The 16,977-nt window shown below is 44.6% G+C and overlaps 1 protein-coding gene across 1 annotated transcript in view; it reads right to left on the bottom strand.

The window, feature by feature from the left end:
* PLA2G4A (phospholipase A2 group IVA) overlaps positions 1-16,977 on the bottom strand; it is a 396,740-nt gene that overhangs the window by 150,179 nt on the left and 229,584 nt on the right. The window contains 1 exon segment of the mRNA XM_073592869.1: positions 14,560-14,674. Coding sequence (XP_073448970.1) covers positions 14,560-14,674 — 115 coding nt within the window.

Consider the following 16,977-nt stretch of genomic DNA (forward strand, 5'->3'; position numbering starts at 1 on the left):
TTCTAGGATCTTCAGGCAACACAAACAAAACATCTGTTTTCCGAATCTGAGCAGGTGCCTACAAATAGATTTTGACTGCTCTCACTACATCCAGAGAATGCAGTGACTTTTCTTTCATAGAACAGGGTTCTGGAAAAAAAGAAGGCAGAACTGTCAGAAACCATGAATCAGACCAAGACAGAAGTACAGTTAATCACACTTGTTTAATAATAATAAAAAGTTAAACAGAGGAAGCATAGTCAATACATAGCCAGAGTTCAGTAAGCAAATCGGGTAGCCACCAATGCCAATGTCAGAGAGCCTGAGATCAACGTAGTAGTACAGCAAGCAGGATCAGGAGCCAGAAGGGACGTCAGCCAAGCAAGTCTTCAACAGGAATGCAGGAGAAAGTCTCTGAGATGTGACCAAAGGCGATGGCAGAGATGAGGTGAGCTGGACAGCTTTAAGTAGGCAGGACTGACGAGCAGATCATCAACAGCTGAGTAACTGTGGAGAGAAAGGAGCTGGCAATTAGCTGACAGCTGAGCGGCCGGCTCAGAGAAGGAAGGGCTGAGCCCAGCCCTGACAGTACCCCCTCCTCAACGATCCCTCCCCCTTGGAGGACCACCGGGCTTGAGGGGAAACGTCTATGGAAATCACGGAGGAAGACAGGTGCATGTACGTCCGAGGAGGAGACCCAAGAGCGTTCCTCCGGACCGTACCCCTTCCAATGCACCAGGTACTGTATGTGCCCACGGAACCTACGGGAGTCAACAATGGATTGTACTTCATACTCCTCATGGTTCTCAACCTGTATAGTGTGAGGACGTGGCACCGAGGTGGTAAAGCGGTTGCAGACCAAAGGTTTCAATAAGGAGACATGAGACACATTAGAGAGGCGCATACTAGGAAGGTCCAACGCGTAAGCCACTCAGTTAATCCTGCGAAGGATACGGAAAGGCCCAATAAACCGAGGTGCGAACTTCAAAGAAACACGAAGTCGAAGGTTGCGAGACGACAGCCAGACTCTGTCCCCAACCTGGTAGGAAGGTGCAGGCAGGCGTCTGCGGTCAGCATGGAGTCTGTACCTATTGTTAGCATGTTGCAAAGCCTCCTGGACCTACTCCGCGGAACAAACGAGGCAGGCAACACGGAAGGTTGGAAACCATAGTTCACCATAAACAGGGACAAACGGTAGGCTGAATTCAAGGCACTATTGTGAGCAAACTCCGCCCACGGTAAGAGGTCTGACCAGTTGTTATGATGGTCAGAAATATAGCAACGTAGGAATTGCTCCAAGGACTGATTGGCTCGTTCTGCAGCCCCATTAGACTGCAGGTGATACGCAGAGGAGAAAGCAAGCTGAATACCCAACTGTGCACAAAAGGCTCGCCAGAACCCGGGACACAAACCGACTACCCCTGTCTGAGACAATCACCTTGGGTAGCCCATGTAAGCGGAAGATCTCCCGAGCAAAAATAGAAGCCAGTTTCTAAGAAGTAGGCAACTTCTTGAGTGGAATACAATGCGACATTTTTGAGAATCGGTCAACCACCATAAAGGATAACTGAGTTGGGTGACTCCACAATGAAATCCATAGACAGGTGGGTCCTGGGCCTCTCTCCATTTGGTATGGGTTGTAGGAGGCCCACTGGAAGGTGTCATGGAGTCTTACTCTGAGCACACACGGAACAGGCAGCTACGAAGGCGGTTACATCAGCACGTAGACTAGGCCACCAGAATTGTTGGGAAATGGCCCAAAAGAGTGGATTCTTTCCAGGGTGGCCAGCAGCCTTGAGAGAATGGCAAGTCTGGAGCACGGCAGTATGGAGACTCTCGGGAACAAAGCAGCGGTCACAAGGTTTCTCAGGAGGAGCATCGACCTGAGCAGCAAGAATTTTGTCACCTAAAAGAGAAGTAACCGTAGCCAGAATACGATCAGGAGGAATCACAGGAACCGAAACCAACTCCATCTTGGAAGTGGAGGAAAATTGTCGTGACAAGGCGTCAGCCCTTACATTCTTAGTACCAGGTAAGAATGAGACAATGTAATTAAAACTCGACAAGAAAAGAGCCCATCGCGCACTTTTGGGAGAGAGGTGCTTAGCCTCAGACAAGAATGTGACATTCTTATGGTCAGCAAAAATGAGAACCGCTACAGTGGTACCTTCAAGGCTATGTCTCCATTCTTTCAGGGTTAAAATGATCGCCAATAGCTCTCTGTCACCAATCTCGTAATTGCACTCTGCGGGTGACAATTTCTTGGAAAAGTAGCCACACGGATGCATAGCGCACTCAGAATTAGGACATTAAGACAGAAGGGTGCCAACTCCAGTCTTGGAAGCATTAACTTCTAGGATAAAAGGCAACGTAGGATCAGGGTGTGCCAACACAGTAGCAGAAACAAAGGCAACCTTGAGACTCTCAAAGGCCTTAATGGACTCCGGAGACCAACTCTGTGGGTTGCCGTCTTTCCTGGTCATATCAGTCAGGGGCTTGACCAGAGACGAGAAATTATGAATAAACTTCCGATAATAGTTGGCAAAGCCAAGAAACCGCTGCAGAGGATGTAAACCCACAGGTCGAGGCCACTGTAGGACTGCTGAAAGTTTCTCTGGGTCCATCGAAAAACCAGCAGTGGAAATGACATGAATTTCACCTGTCCAGAATGGAATTCGCACTTTTCCAATTTACAATAGAGATTGTTCTCTCGTAGTCTCTGAAGCACATGACAGACATCTGTGTGGTGGCTCTCCAGGGACTTGGAAAATATAAGGATATCGTCGAGATAAACCACCACACATAACTGGAACAAATCTCAGAGGACAACGTTAATGAACTCCTGGAAAACTGCCGGAGCATTACCAAGGCCAAAAGGCATTACGAAATACTCATAATGACCTTATCTGGTATTAAACTCAGTTTTCCACTTGTCGCCCTCTAATCCTGACGAGATTGTATGCCCCTCTCAGATCAAGCTTTGTGAAAACCGTTGCTCCCTTGAGGCGGTCAAATTACTCCATAATCAACAGAATGGGATAGGCATTCTTAATCGTGAAACGATTGAGACCCCTATAATCGATACAAGGTCTCACCACTCTTCTTCTTCCCAAAAAAGAAACCAGCACCAGCAGGAGACAAGGATTTGCGGATGAAACCACGAGAAAGTGTATCTGCAACATACTCCTCCATGGCCTTATCCTCCAAGACCGACAAAGGGTAAACCTGGCCACGAGGGGGTATGGCACCAGATTGAAGGTCAATTGCGCAATCATACGACCGATGCGGAGGCAAACTACCGGCTTGACCTTTGTCAAAGACATCGCTAAAATCGCGGTACTCCTCCGGCAGGGAGGAGAGTGAAGAGGTGCACAGGACCTTGGCTACCTTCTGGAAGCATCTCTTGGCGACCAGGACAGAACCTCAGCACGGAGCCAATCAAAAGAAGGGTTGTGCCTTTGTAACCAAGGATAACCAATAACCAGCGGAAACTTAGGTGAGGAAATAACTTGGAATCGGATTATTTCATGGTGAAGGGCCCCTACGGCCATGGACAACGAAACAGTCTCACGAGCCACATGGGCAGGCTGTAGAGGTCTCCCGTCAAGAGCCTCAATGGCAAGTTGAGTGTTACGCAGCTGCAGCAGAATCGAGTGCTTCGATACAAAGGCAGCATCAATGAACAGGCCTGCAGCCCCAGAGTTGATTAGAGCCTGTATCTCGACAGATGACTCAGCCCAAGACAGGGTAACCGAAACCAGGGGCTTATCTTTCTGGGAAACTGGAGACAAAAAAAAGGCCACCTAAGGTCTGTCCGTGACAGGACCTCAAGGTTCGGGCGTTCCCTGTACGGGTAGGATAAGACTTCAAAAAGTGACCAGCCTGGCCACAATAAAGGCACAATCTCTCCCTCCTCCTAAGGGCTCTCTCATCCGCAGAGAGATGTATGAAGCGCAAGTGCATGGGTTCATCTTCACAGACCGACTTGGTACCAGGAGGCATGGGAGGTGAGGGAGGCAAGGGTGGGACTGCAAAGCTCGGAGACAAATGTACAGGAGGCTTGCGCCAGCGCTCCTTAAAAGAGAGGGTCTTTCTCTGAGTCTGGAGTCAATGAGGATGGCAAATGTGATCAACCTCTCCAGCTCAGTGGGTATATCTCGGGCTGCTATCTCATCCTTGATGCTATCCGAGAGACCATGAGAGAAGGCAGCCAGGAAGGCGTCATTGTTTCAAGCAACCTCTGCTGCCAGAGTACGGAATTCAATGGCGTAATCGCCAACAGTTCTCGTACTCTGATGGACATGAGGCTCTTGGCAGCAGAAGCGGAGCGTGTGGGAACGCCAAATACCCTTTTGAAGGAAGCCACAAATTCTGAGTAACTCAGGACCATAGGTTTTTGCGTCACCCATACAGGGTTTTCCCAGGCTCTCTCAGAAAGCAAAGATATCATGAAACCTACTTTGCTTCTGTCCGTGGGAAACGCCTGGGGCAGCATCTCAAAGTATATCTCAACCTGGTTGAGAAACCCTCTGCATTGAACTGGATCACCCCCAAATCGCTTGGGAAGCGGAGCGGAACCAGACATGCCTCTTATAGAGGTAATACTTGAGGTGGGTGCCTGCACAGAGACTAGAGCAGCAGCAGGGACGGCCTGCAACACAGGTTGTACTGGAGCAGCCATAGTGGAAGATTCCAGGTTAGCCGTTCGACTCAGGAGTGTTTGTATCGCCAAGGCAAACTGATCCATGCGTTGATCCTGGTCATCCAATCTGGAAAAAATATTACCAAGTGGACTGACTGCATCTTCTGAATTCATGGCCTTTGCCTACTGTCAGAAACCATGAATCAGACCGAGACAGAAGTACAGTTAATCACACTTGTTTAATAATAATAAAAAGGTAAACAGAGTAAGCGTAGTCAATACATAGCCAGAGTTCAGTAACCAGATCGGGTAGGCAGCCAATGCCAATGTCAGAGAGCCAGAGATCAACGTAGTAGTACAGCAAGCAGGATCAGGAGCCAGAGAAAGTCTCTGAGATGTGACCAAATGCGAAGGCAGAGATGAAGTGAGCTGGACGACTTTAGACGAGCAGATCATCAACAGCTGAGTCACTGTGGAGTGAAAGGAGCTGGCAATTAGCTGACAGCTGAGCGGCCAGCTCAGAGAAGGAAGGGCTGAGCCCAGCCCTGACAAGAACTATATCCTGGTTTAGATGAAAACCTGAAACCACCTTTGGTAGAAAGCTAGGATGAGGATGCAATACTACTCTATGCTTGTGAATGATTAAATATGGCTCTTTACAATAAAAAGCCGCCAATTCTGATACCCTTCTTGCAGAAGAAATGGCTACCAGAAAAACTAGCTTCCTTGTCAAAAGGACCAAGTGAATATGTTGTATCGGCTCAAAAGGGCCATTTCTGTAATGCCGACAAAACTAAATTCAAGTCCCAAGGGTTTAGGGGTGCTATAACTGGTGGATTAAGCTGCATTACCCCCTGTATAAAGCTTCGAACCAAGGAACGCGAAGAAAGCGGATGTTGAAACAATACCGATAAGGCCGAGACCTGGCCCTTGATAGTACTCAAGGCCAGCTTCATCTCTAACCCCATTTACAGAAAGGCAAGAATTCTACCTATGAAATACTTTCTGGGATGCCAACCCCTGGATTAACACCAGGAAACATATGCCTTCCAGACACTGGAAGCTGGTTTCCTTGCATCAAGGTAGATATCACTGAGCCTGAAAGCCCATAATTCTTTAGAATGTGGGTTTCAATAGCCAAACCGTTAAATTTAGCATTTGTAAAGTAGAATGGAACACTGGTCCCTGCGATAGCAGGTCTGGACGTGGTGGTAGGGTCCATGGGAACCCTACCGCATCTTTATTATTACTGCATACCAAGATCTTCTGGGCCACAAGAACTACCGTCATCCTTTCCCGCTTGATCCTGTGAAGAAGTCGAGGTAGCAGCAGAATAGGAGGGAATGCATAAATCAGTGAGAACTGATCCCACGGGGTCACCAACGATCCGCATGCGAGTGGATCCCTTGTTCTTGACACAAAGTTGTCGACTTTGTTGTTGAACCTGGACGCAAACAGATCTACGTTCGGGATGCCCCATCTTTGGCATATAGCCAGGAAGATGTCGGGGTGAAGGGAACATTCCCCCGGGAACAACTGCTGGCGACTTAAGTAGTCCGCTTGCCAGTTCTCTGCCCCTGGAATGATGATTGCCGATATGCACGGCACATGCTTTTCTGCCCAGGTTAGGATGTGGTTTACCTCTCCCTGGGCTGCCTGACTTCTGGTGCCCCCTTGGTGATTGATATAGGCCACTGCTGTGGCATTGTCAGATTGAATCCGGACAGGAGAATTCCGCAACCTGAATGTCCATGCCTTTAGGCCTAGGTGCACTGCCCGAATCTCTAAAATGTTGATGGGCAAGGTCCTTTTGATTCTGGACCATTTCCCTTGGACAGACGCCTCTTCCAGGACTGCTCCCCAACCTGAAAGGCTGGCATCTGTTACCACCTTCCAGGTAACTGGTAAGAAGGATTTCCCCTTCTGCAGATTCTCGGATATCCTCCACCAAGTGAGGCTCTGGCGCACTTTTTCTGACAAACGCATTGGAAAATCTAGTGCTTGGACCTTCTTGTTCCAGGCAGACAGGATACTGTTTTGTAGCAGTCTCGAATGAAACTGAGCATAGGGAACTGCTTCGAATGAAGCCACCATCTTCCCAAACAACCTCATACAAAGGCGAATAGAAGGACCCTTCTTTGCCCTGACATCCTGAACCAACTACTTTATAGTGCTGTACTTTGCCTGGGGTAAGAACACCCTCTTCTGGGCTCTATCTATAACCAGACCCAAGTACTCTAATCTTCTTACTGGCTTTAAAGAAGATTTCTCTAGGTTGAGGACCCAACCTAGGTATTCCAGGTAGTTGACTGTGGTGACCATGCTTTGGTCCAAGCAGGCTACCGACCGGTCTATCAAGAGCAGGTTGTCTAGGTATGCTATTATCGTTATACCTTGAGTCCTTAATCTGGCCAGAGGAAGGGCCAGAAGTTTTGTAAACACCCGAGGTGCAGTAGCTAGACCAAAAGGCAAGGCTACAAACAGAAAATGAAGTTTTTCTACTTCGAAACGCAGATATTTCTGGTGAGCGGGGAAAACAGGTACATGCAGTTATGCATCCCTGATGTCGATTGATGCCAAAAGTTCTCCTCCTTGTAGGATGGAGACTACTGATCAGATTGACTCCATGCGAAAAGAGCGGATGTTCAGGAACCGGTTTAGATCTTTGAGATCTAGAATGGGTCTGACATCTCCATTTGGTTTTGGCACCGTGAAAAGGTTTGAATAAAACCCCAACCCCTGCTCTTCCATGGGGACCACCAAGATCACTTTTTGCGACAAAAGTCGGTCTAACGTTTGAAGGAGAGACTTCTTTTTCTTTGGATCTTTGGGGACATTTGACCTGAGGAAACGAGGAGACGGGAATTCTCGGAACTCTAGTTTGTAACCTAGAGCTATTGTGGAGAACACCCATCTGTCTCGAAATTCTTCCTGCCAGACCCTTGGGAACTGCAGAAGTCTTCCCCCCACTCGAACGAGCGGGGGCACACCTTCATAAAGAGGCTTTAGAGTTCTGTCTTCCAGGTTTCCTGCCCAGGACTTCTTTTGTCCCTGGGGTTGACCCTGAGGTTTACCTCTTGAACGTGGCGGTGGAGGCCATCGCGACTGCCTGGAGGCTGATGCCCTCGGCACTGGAGAAAGAGCCTGTTTAAATGAGGGACGTTTACTCTTTTTCTTAACTGGCAAAAGGGTACTTTTCCCACTTGATATCTTTTGGATATATTTGTCCAAATCATCCCCAAACAGCTTTTCACCGCAGAAAGGAAAACCAGCCAGGAGCTTCTTGCATGGCGCTTCGGCTGACCAACTTTTCAACCATGGGATTCTATGCATATGTATCAACCCAAGCGTAAGGCGAGAGGTTTGAAGAATAGAATCTCTGATTGCGTCAATTGCAAAACACAAAGCCGCTGGCAGCTCGGCTAAATCCTGGGCCTGCTGTTCAGGGAAAACCTTGAGCACCTGTTTCAAATGGTCTCTCTAGGATTGAAATACCCCAATTGCCACCACTGCAGGTTTAGCCACTGAACCTGCCAAGAAAAAAATGTTTTTTAACAGGAATTCCAATTTTTATCAGTTGGATCCCTAAGCATTTGCGCATTGTCAACCAGACAAGTCAAATTTTTATTCACAGAGGATTCACAGAGGATCAACCGACTCAGTTAAGGGTAGCTTAAATATGGAGTGGACTATTTCAGTAAGAGAATGCACCAGCAATTTCTCAGCTTGTGAAGCTGAAGAAGGTCCTTCCCCACTTGATCCTTCAGAAGAGGAGTCATCAGTCTCTTCACGGTCCCCTGAGGGGGATTCATCTTCCCTCTCCCACTGTTCCTCTGTTTGAGGATCCTGGGTAGTAGAAGGGGACCTAATGCGTTTTCTTCCACTCTGTGAAGATGCGATTAAAGCCATTAATCTTTCCTCCAATCCAATCATGGCTGAGGAAAAAACCTCCTCAGTAATATAGACAGGGGCTGAACTGTCGCAAGCAATTGCAACCCCTGATGACCCCGATGGCTCACTCTGACCAGCCTCTCTAAGCCTTTCAGAGGGGATGGTGTTGCAGAAGGAGGGTCCCTAGAGCCTGAGGGTGACCCCTTTGTGCCCTTGTCTTTTGAGGTATTTGTACCTCTCCCTCTGGTCATAGTGGCAAGCACAAATGCAGAGGTACTACCAAAAAATGCACCCACTGCTGAGCAAATAGTCCAGCAACTGCCACTGCTATTAATGCTCAGCCTGATGCTAAATAAATGTGCCCTGGGAATGCCTGTTTCACCAACACTCACGTGCCCCCATCTGCTCTGTGTCCCTCTGTCAGCTGAATGCATCTGAAAAAAAGGTGCACTTTATAGCAAACACAGCCCTGCATTTGTGAACATCTGAGGCACGTCAAAGCTGCGCTAAGCCCCGCCCCCTTTGTCCGACTTACCACCACGCCCCCCACTTTTTTCAAAAAGATTGTTTTCCCACGTGAGCGGGCTCCGATACGACCGCATGTGGAGGGGGCTGGGGTGGAGGAGAGCTGATGGACGGAGAACTGTCGTAAAGGAGGCGGCAGCAGGAACAGCGCGGCATACCACCGACTGGCCCATGCTCCTTCTGCCTCCTGGAGAGAAGAGGTACCTCTGTCCATGTGGGGGACATTTGAAAGAGAAAACCCCCCTTCCCACGACTTACCTGGGGCTTGGGCTGGAGGAAGCGTGCAGTTTGTATGGACACAGAGTGAGACTGACAAACATGGAATCAGGTATGTGCTCTTGACAGCCCCCGGTGGCGGCTTTAGGCATGACAACATTTATTTAAAGGAGAAAACCTACAAGAATTAGAAAAATTCCTTAGGAATCTCACTTACCTTATCCAGCTGCAGGGTTCTGTGGTAAAACCAGACAGACCCAATCTTCACCACTCATGGTGGGCTCCATTAAAAAACCTTCAGGGACCGAGGCCCCTTTTTATCAGGGGATCCACACCGCTGGACCTGTAAAGCACCCGCCAGGAAATATGGCTGAAAAAACTAAACACTGGATCCCGGGGTCCAGCTCTCTAAAAAGAGAAGCGTTACAAGCAAAACCTTGTTTCTTCCGCCAAGAGGCCCGGGTACCATTGAATTTGGCCTGAAAAGACACTTTGAATGGATCCGGTTGCATGGCTAGCCCCAGCAAAGATTTCTCCAGCGGAGCTCAGCACAGCACATCCTTACTCATGACCAACACCTAAGACACTGGCGAAAAAACTGAGGTACTCCCGGTAAGGGGAGGGGTTATATGGGGAGTTGAACTTCCTGTCTAGGGTGTGCCAGTATCCATCACCTGAAGGTGCCATATAACCCATACAGTAATTACTGTGGCTCTGTGTCCCGTGATGTACGATAAAGAAATTTGGGTCACTTTTATTCCTATTACAAGGGATGTAATCATCCCTTATAATAGAAAAAAAAAAAAAAAGACCGCAGATCTCAGATTTACACTTAAATGCAATAATAATAAAAATAAATTAAATGCCATTTAAAAAAAAAAGAATTCCCCTTTAAGAGCATTGGGCGGAGTAGGGGGGGCCATCTTTTCCTCACTCAGCATCCAGAATCCGCTGCAGAGACCACTTTTATCCCAAAGAGAAACACTCACCGTTCCTGAAAATACCGGGGTTATGGCAGCTAGCTGCTGCCATAACAATGGTATTTAGCGTCAAAGTACCGACGTACAGGTATGGCGATTTGCGTGAAGTGGTTAACAGGATTAAATTGTAAATGGAATCTGTACAAAAATAATTTCATTGATAGATAATGTAATAATGTTGAATATAGAAATATATATATATATATAAAAATATATATATTAAAAAATATGCATATATACAGAAATATAAAAAAAATACCATATATAAAAAAAACCTTGCTGGAGGAAACAAATGCAGCATGTTTCAACCAAGATCTATGCATTTAAACAATAAGTTGTCTAACACAATGGACTAGAAAAATACAAAAAAAAAAAAAGGAAATAAATGATGAAAAATACAGAAATGAAAATGTAAGCATTAATAAAATAATTAATATACCATTCAACGTTCATGCCATAGGGACCGTAGGATTTTAATTCATGTATCTATTTGGTTTCTAATCTCGATACACCCCTTCTTAAAGAACCCCCCCCCCCCTCCAAGGTGCATCTTTTGTACAGGTTCCATTTACAAGTTTATACTATTAATCACTTTACATATATTCGCTGTTATGGCTATTGATTAATGCAGCTTTTTTTTTTAATTTATTCTGGCTGCTATTTTTAATAATTACGATATGTTTTTTTCCTCATATTGAAGCTTGGATTAGACTAGCGGCCATTTCTAAGGGATACCGAAGATTGGCTACTCATCCAGCCGGATATGACACAGGATGTGAGATGCATCCCTTTACCCTGTTGCCGTTTATGAGATCCAGGCTTCGCTCTGCCATGAGTCATGCTTTCAGCACTGATTGGGTATTTACCGTGGTCTTCCTCTGCTGGATGCATACAAACATTGCGTGGCTACTAACAGCACGTACATGCCCCCGATGACGTCAGTTATGATAACCACGTAGGGTGAAGTCTACATATGTGCCATCGCCACGCCTATCCTGCTGTGTACACAAGCTGATTCGTTTCCATGCTTCCTGCTGCTTTTGGTTTTTGACATGCCTGTTTATTTTAAAAAGGGGGGATTGAGGGTAATCACAATGTCAATGAATAAAGTTTTCTATGGATTTACACTATATATATCCTTGCACATCCACAGTTGCCATTGAATTTGCCATATCTTTGATCCTGTGATTGGATGGCATCTGCTACTATATAAGTATATATATATATATATATATATATATATGTAATGAATGTGGGAATGTCATGATGAAATGTCTATTCCAATATATATAAGTACATGCTTTATAGCCTGACATATATATCAGCTTCTGCTTATCAACCTTAAAACATATTCAGCAGATATTTGCAAAGCTTATCCCTCCCTTTCTGTGGAACTGAACTGCAAGAGTTAATAGAAGAACAGTTAACAGAAGAATCGCACCTACTCCGAAAATACACTCAAAGTTAACACCTTAACACCAATGTTTCAGAAGAAGCAAGAACATTGCAAGAACATAGCTACTTCCTCATATGGAAGCCTATATTTTTGTATAATATATACACACACACACACACTGTATTTATTGGCGTATAACACTCACTTTTTCACCATGAAATTCGGGTGCAAATAGCGTGTGCGTGTTATACTCCAATACTACAATTTCAGCTGCCTCGGAGGCAACGGGGGGGGGGAGCGGGACAAGCGCCGTCAGATTGCATACAGTGCGAATCTCCTGTTTACTTGGCGGCCTCTGTAATAGGAAGTCAATAGATGGCAATGGCGAGGCTGCTGCATTGATGGCAATGGCGAGGCTGCTGCATTGATGGCAATGGTGAGGCTGCATTGATGTGGACTAATAAGGCTCTATTGATGGCACTTGTGAGGCTGCAGGTGGGCATTGATCAGGCTGCATTGATGGCAATGGTGAGGCTGCAGATGGGCACTGACCCTTATTTTGATTCAAAGTTCCTTATTTAAAATTTAAGTTTTTTTCCTGAAACTTCCCTCTTAAAATGAATGTGCGTGTTATACGCCTGTGCATGTTAAATGCCGATAAATACGGTATATATATATATATATATATATATATATATATATTGTGGTTGTTTTGTGGTTTGCATACGCCAGCCTTATCTGACATATCTTAATCTTAACGAAATAGTATACAGTGGGGCAAAAAAGTATTTAGTCAGCCACCAATTGTGCGAGTTCTCCCTCTTAAAAAGATGAGAGAGGCCTTTAATTGTCATCATAGATATACCTAAACTATGAGAGACAAAATGTGGAAACAAATCCAGACAATCACATTGTCTGATTTTTGAAAGAATGTATTTGCAAATTATGGTGGAAAAGAAGTATTTGGTCAATATGAAAAGTTCATCTCAATACTTTGTTATATATCCTTTGTTGGCAATGACAGAGATCAAACATTTTCTGTAAGTCTTCACAAGGTTGTCACACACTGTTGCTGGTATGTTGGCCCATTCCTCCATGCAGATCTCCTCTAGAGCAGTGATGTTTTGGGGCTGTCGCTGGGCAACACAGACTTTCAACTCCCTCCAAAGGTTTTCTATGGGGTTGAAATCTGGAGACTGGCTAGGCCACTCCAGGACCTTGAAATGCTTCTTACGAAGCCACTCCTTCGTTGCCCGGGTGGTGTGTTTGGGCTCATTGTCATGCTGAAAGACCCAGCCACGTTTCATCTTCAATGCCCTTGCTGATGGGAGGAGGTTTGCACTCACAATCTCACAATACATGGCCCCATTCATTCTTTCATGTACACGGATCAATCGTCCTGTTCCCTTTGCAGAGAAACAGCCCCAAAGCATGATGTTGCCACCCCCATGCTTCACAGTAGGTATGGTGTTCTATGGTTGCAACTCAGCACTCTCTCTCCTCCAAACACGACGAGTTGTGTTTCTACCAAACAGTTCTACTTTGGTTTCATCTGACCATATGACATTCTCCCAATCCTCTTCTGGATCATCCAAATGCTCTCTAGCAAACCTCAGACGGGCCCGGACATGTACTGGCTTAAGCAAGGGTACACGTCTGGCACTGCAGGATCTGAGTCCCTGGTGGTGTAGTGTGTTACTGATGGTATCCTGTGCTACGTTGGTCCCAGCTCTCTGCAGGTCCCCCCGTGTGGTTCTGGAATTTTTGCTCACTGTTCTTGTGATCATTTTGACCCCACGGGGTGAGATCTTGAGTGGAGCCCCAGATCGAGTGAGATAATCAGTGGTCTTGTATGTCTTCCATTTTCCAATTATTGCTCCCACAGTTGATTTCTTCACACTAAGCTGCTTGCCTATTGCAGATTCAGTCTTCCCAGCCTGGTGCAGGTTTACAATTTTGTTTCTGGTGTCCTTCGACAGCTCTTTGGTCTTCACCATAGTGGAGTTTGGAGTGCCACTGTTTGAGGTTGTGGACAGGTGTCTTTTATACTGATAACAAGTTCAAACAGGTGCCATTGATACAGGTAATGAGTGGAGGACAGAGGAGCCTCTTAAAGAAGAAGATACAGGTCTGAGAGAGCCAGAAATCTTGCTTGTTTGTAGGTGACCAAATACTTATTTTTCACCATAATTTGCAAATAAATTCTTTCAAAAATCAGACAATGTGATTGTCTCGATTTGTTTCCACATTTCGTCTCTCAGTTGAGGTATACCTATGATGACAATTAAAGGCCTCTCTCATCTTTTTAAGTGGGAGAACTTGCACAATTGGTGGCTGACTAAATACTTTTTTGCCCCACTGTATAAGTCTCGAAAAGAAGAATTAAAAGAAATAAAAGAAAGTAATTTGAGTGTGCATGCTTTATACATACATATACATATATATATACATACATATACATACATTATATATATATATATATATATATATATATATATATATATATATATAAGTATATGGTGGAGGATCACGTGGTGAAATCAGATCACTTGACGAATTTGGATTACACAGGTTTTTATAACAGCACGATACCTCTTCTGGACTTGTTTCATATATGAACTTTTTCATACATGGATTGTTCACACTTGTATTTTTGTATATACATGTTCATCAATCACTATTATGGATTATTCACATTGATGTTTATTTTCATTCATTCATTTTTTAGCGCCACATTTATTTTATATTATTTTGATTGCACAGTTTTTTTCTGACTGGTTTTGCTGGTGGGTAATGTTTGTCAGAGTGTTTTTTTCCTCCAATTATTAATAAAAACATTTAGTAAGATAAAGATAAACTAAAATACACATCAACAAAGTATACAGGCCAACATGCCATTCTACTTTTACAGAAAAAAAACATAGCCTTACCAGCAAACATTAGCTCCGATACATCTGGCTTGACATGAAGGCACGTGAATAATGGCATTGGGCACTGACCATCGCATATTTTCTCCTGCATGGTACTTAACTTGCTGTTCATTCTCTGCAAATAGTTTATGCAAGGATTAATCAAAAAGCAAACAATAGAAATTATGGCAGGAAATATAAATGTTTAACTCTGTAATATATCAGTCAGTGATAAAGTTAAAGCATGTTATTATTATAACAAAATTGGTAACAAGGTTACATATCAGTATCACAATTTCACAGGATTTTTTTGTCATCTTTTGGGCTATACCTTGGGATGATTGGTAGTAATGATTATCTACAGACAACTGTATTGCAAAAGGAGTAGCAGTTACAGAAGGTGGGCACGTTTTTTTGTTAAAAAAAGGTGGGAACGGTTTGGAACTGACTGGGGTTGGGGTGAACTACAGGTTAAAGTCACACTTTGATATTTCAAAGCAGAACTTTACCCATAAGAACTTGATTAAAAAATAATGCTCTTTGGGAAAGAACATACATGCTACATTAATAAGTATCCTACCAAAATTAGTGTGTGCTGCAAATTGCCTCCAGCATTGTTCTCGTTTCTACTTGCTGAAGGCTGCAATTTTGCTGAAGCCTAGAGCCCCTGAGCAGCAGAAAATCTTTAGGCTTTCAGCAGATCAGCCTCTACGAATTCTGCACAGTGCCTAAAAATAGAGCGCAACTGAGCATGTGCAGAGAAGGGTGAGACAGTTTATTACTGGATTTTAAACAATATAGGCACTTATTTTTAAAGTGGTTGTAAATTCAGAAGGTTTTTTTAATCTTAATGCATTCTATGCATTAATATAAAAAGCCTTCTGTGTGTAGCAGCCCCCCTCAGCCCTTCTAATACTTATCCTGAGGTCCATCTAGATCCAACAGTGTTTCAGGATTGTCTCGGCTGTACAGGACTCCTCTCTGTATTGGCCGAGACAGAATTGCTCTGCTGAAACTGTTTTTTTTAGTCATGTGCCTAGCACAGCATCAAGCAGGGCTGATCAAACACAGACTCAAAATGTAGAAAGTACATAAGGAGAGTAAAAGAAGCCCCTCCCAAAGACCTTTACCTGCGGATGCCAAAGAACAAAGGAAAGATCATGTGACCACACAACAGCTATGCCGATACTTAGAGGATTAAATAAATAAAAAAATAAAAATAAAAAAAAATGTATAGTTGCTTAGTATTTAACTGCCAAATTATTTGCATTTCTGTCCATCCGTTTCTGAGATTTATACAGCTCTGATACACAGCACAGTCAGAGGAGGGGACCTGATATTTTTTTAGCTGTTCTTTACAGGTCTCTTTTCCACCCTGTAACAAAACAGTTACAGGAGAAGCTGCACATTGATAAGCCCAACTCTGTCACTCTGCTAGCTCCACCTATCAGCATGCTCTTTGTTAGCACATGAGCACTGCAGCACAGCTGACTGGCTCTTTGTGCTGCTTTTCACTCTTTCAGTCTGTGCTCTGCTGTGCAGGGGATTGTGAGAGGCTGATACCAAGACACATTGAGGTAATTACATTTTTTAAAATGAACAAACACATTGAATTACATATTAATTCCAGAGCTGCATTCATTTGTGCCTTGTATATCTGCTAGGAGTAAAAATCTAAAAATCTGGGCAACATGTTACAAGTCATCCTCTATACTTAATTTATGCAGTATAAGTTAAAATACCCAGCAGGTAATTTCACCAACATCAACATAATACTACACTGCTCAAAAAAATTAAAGGAACACTTTTTATTGATCTGGTCAGTTAAGTAGCAGAGGGGGTTGTTAATTTCATTAACACCAAAGCAGCTGAAACTGATTAACTGATTAACGACTCACTAGATGGGCAGCAATGAGACGACCTCCAAAAACTGGAATGGTTTTACAGGTGAAGGCCACTGACATTTTTTTCCTCCTACTTCTCTTTTCTGACTGTTTTTCTCTAGTTTTGCATTTGGCTAGGGTCAGTGTCACTACCGGTAGCATGAGGCGAAGACTGGACCATAGAGGTTGCACAGGCAGTCCAAGTCCTCCAGGATGACACATCAATACATGTCATTGCCAGGTTTGTGGCATCTCAAGAGCATGGAGGAGATTCCAGGAGATAGGCAATTACTAGATAGGGCCGTAGAAGGTCCCTAACCCATCAGCAGGACCGGTATCTGCTCCTTTGTGCAAGGAGGAACAGGATAAGCACTGCCAGAGCCCTACAAAATGACCTTCAGCAGGCCACTGGTGCGAATGTCTCTGACCAAACAATCAGAAATTAACTTCAGGAGGGTGACCTGAGGGCCCAACGTCTTCTAGTGGGCCCTGTGCTCACTGCACCGTGGAGCTTGATTGGCCTTTGCCATTGAACCCCAGAATTGGCAGGTCTGCC

Source organism: Aquarana catesbeiana, linkage group LG07 (assembly GCF_042186555.1).
Source record: "Aquarana catesbeiana isolate 2022-GZ linkage group LG07, ASM4218655v1, whole genome shotgun sequence".
Taxonomy (NCBI): domain Eukaryota; kingdom Metazoa; phylum Chordata; class Amphibia; order Anura; family Ranidae; genus Aquarana; species Aquarana catesbeiana.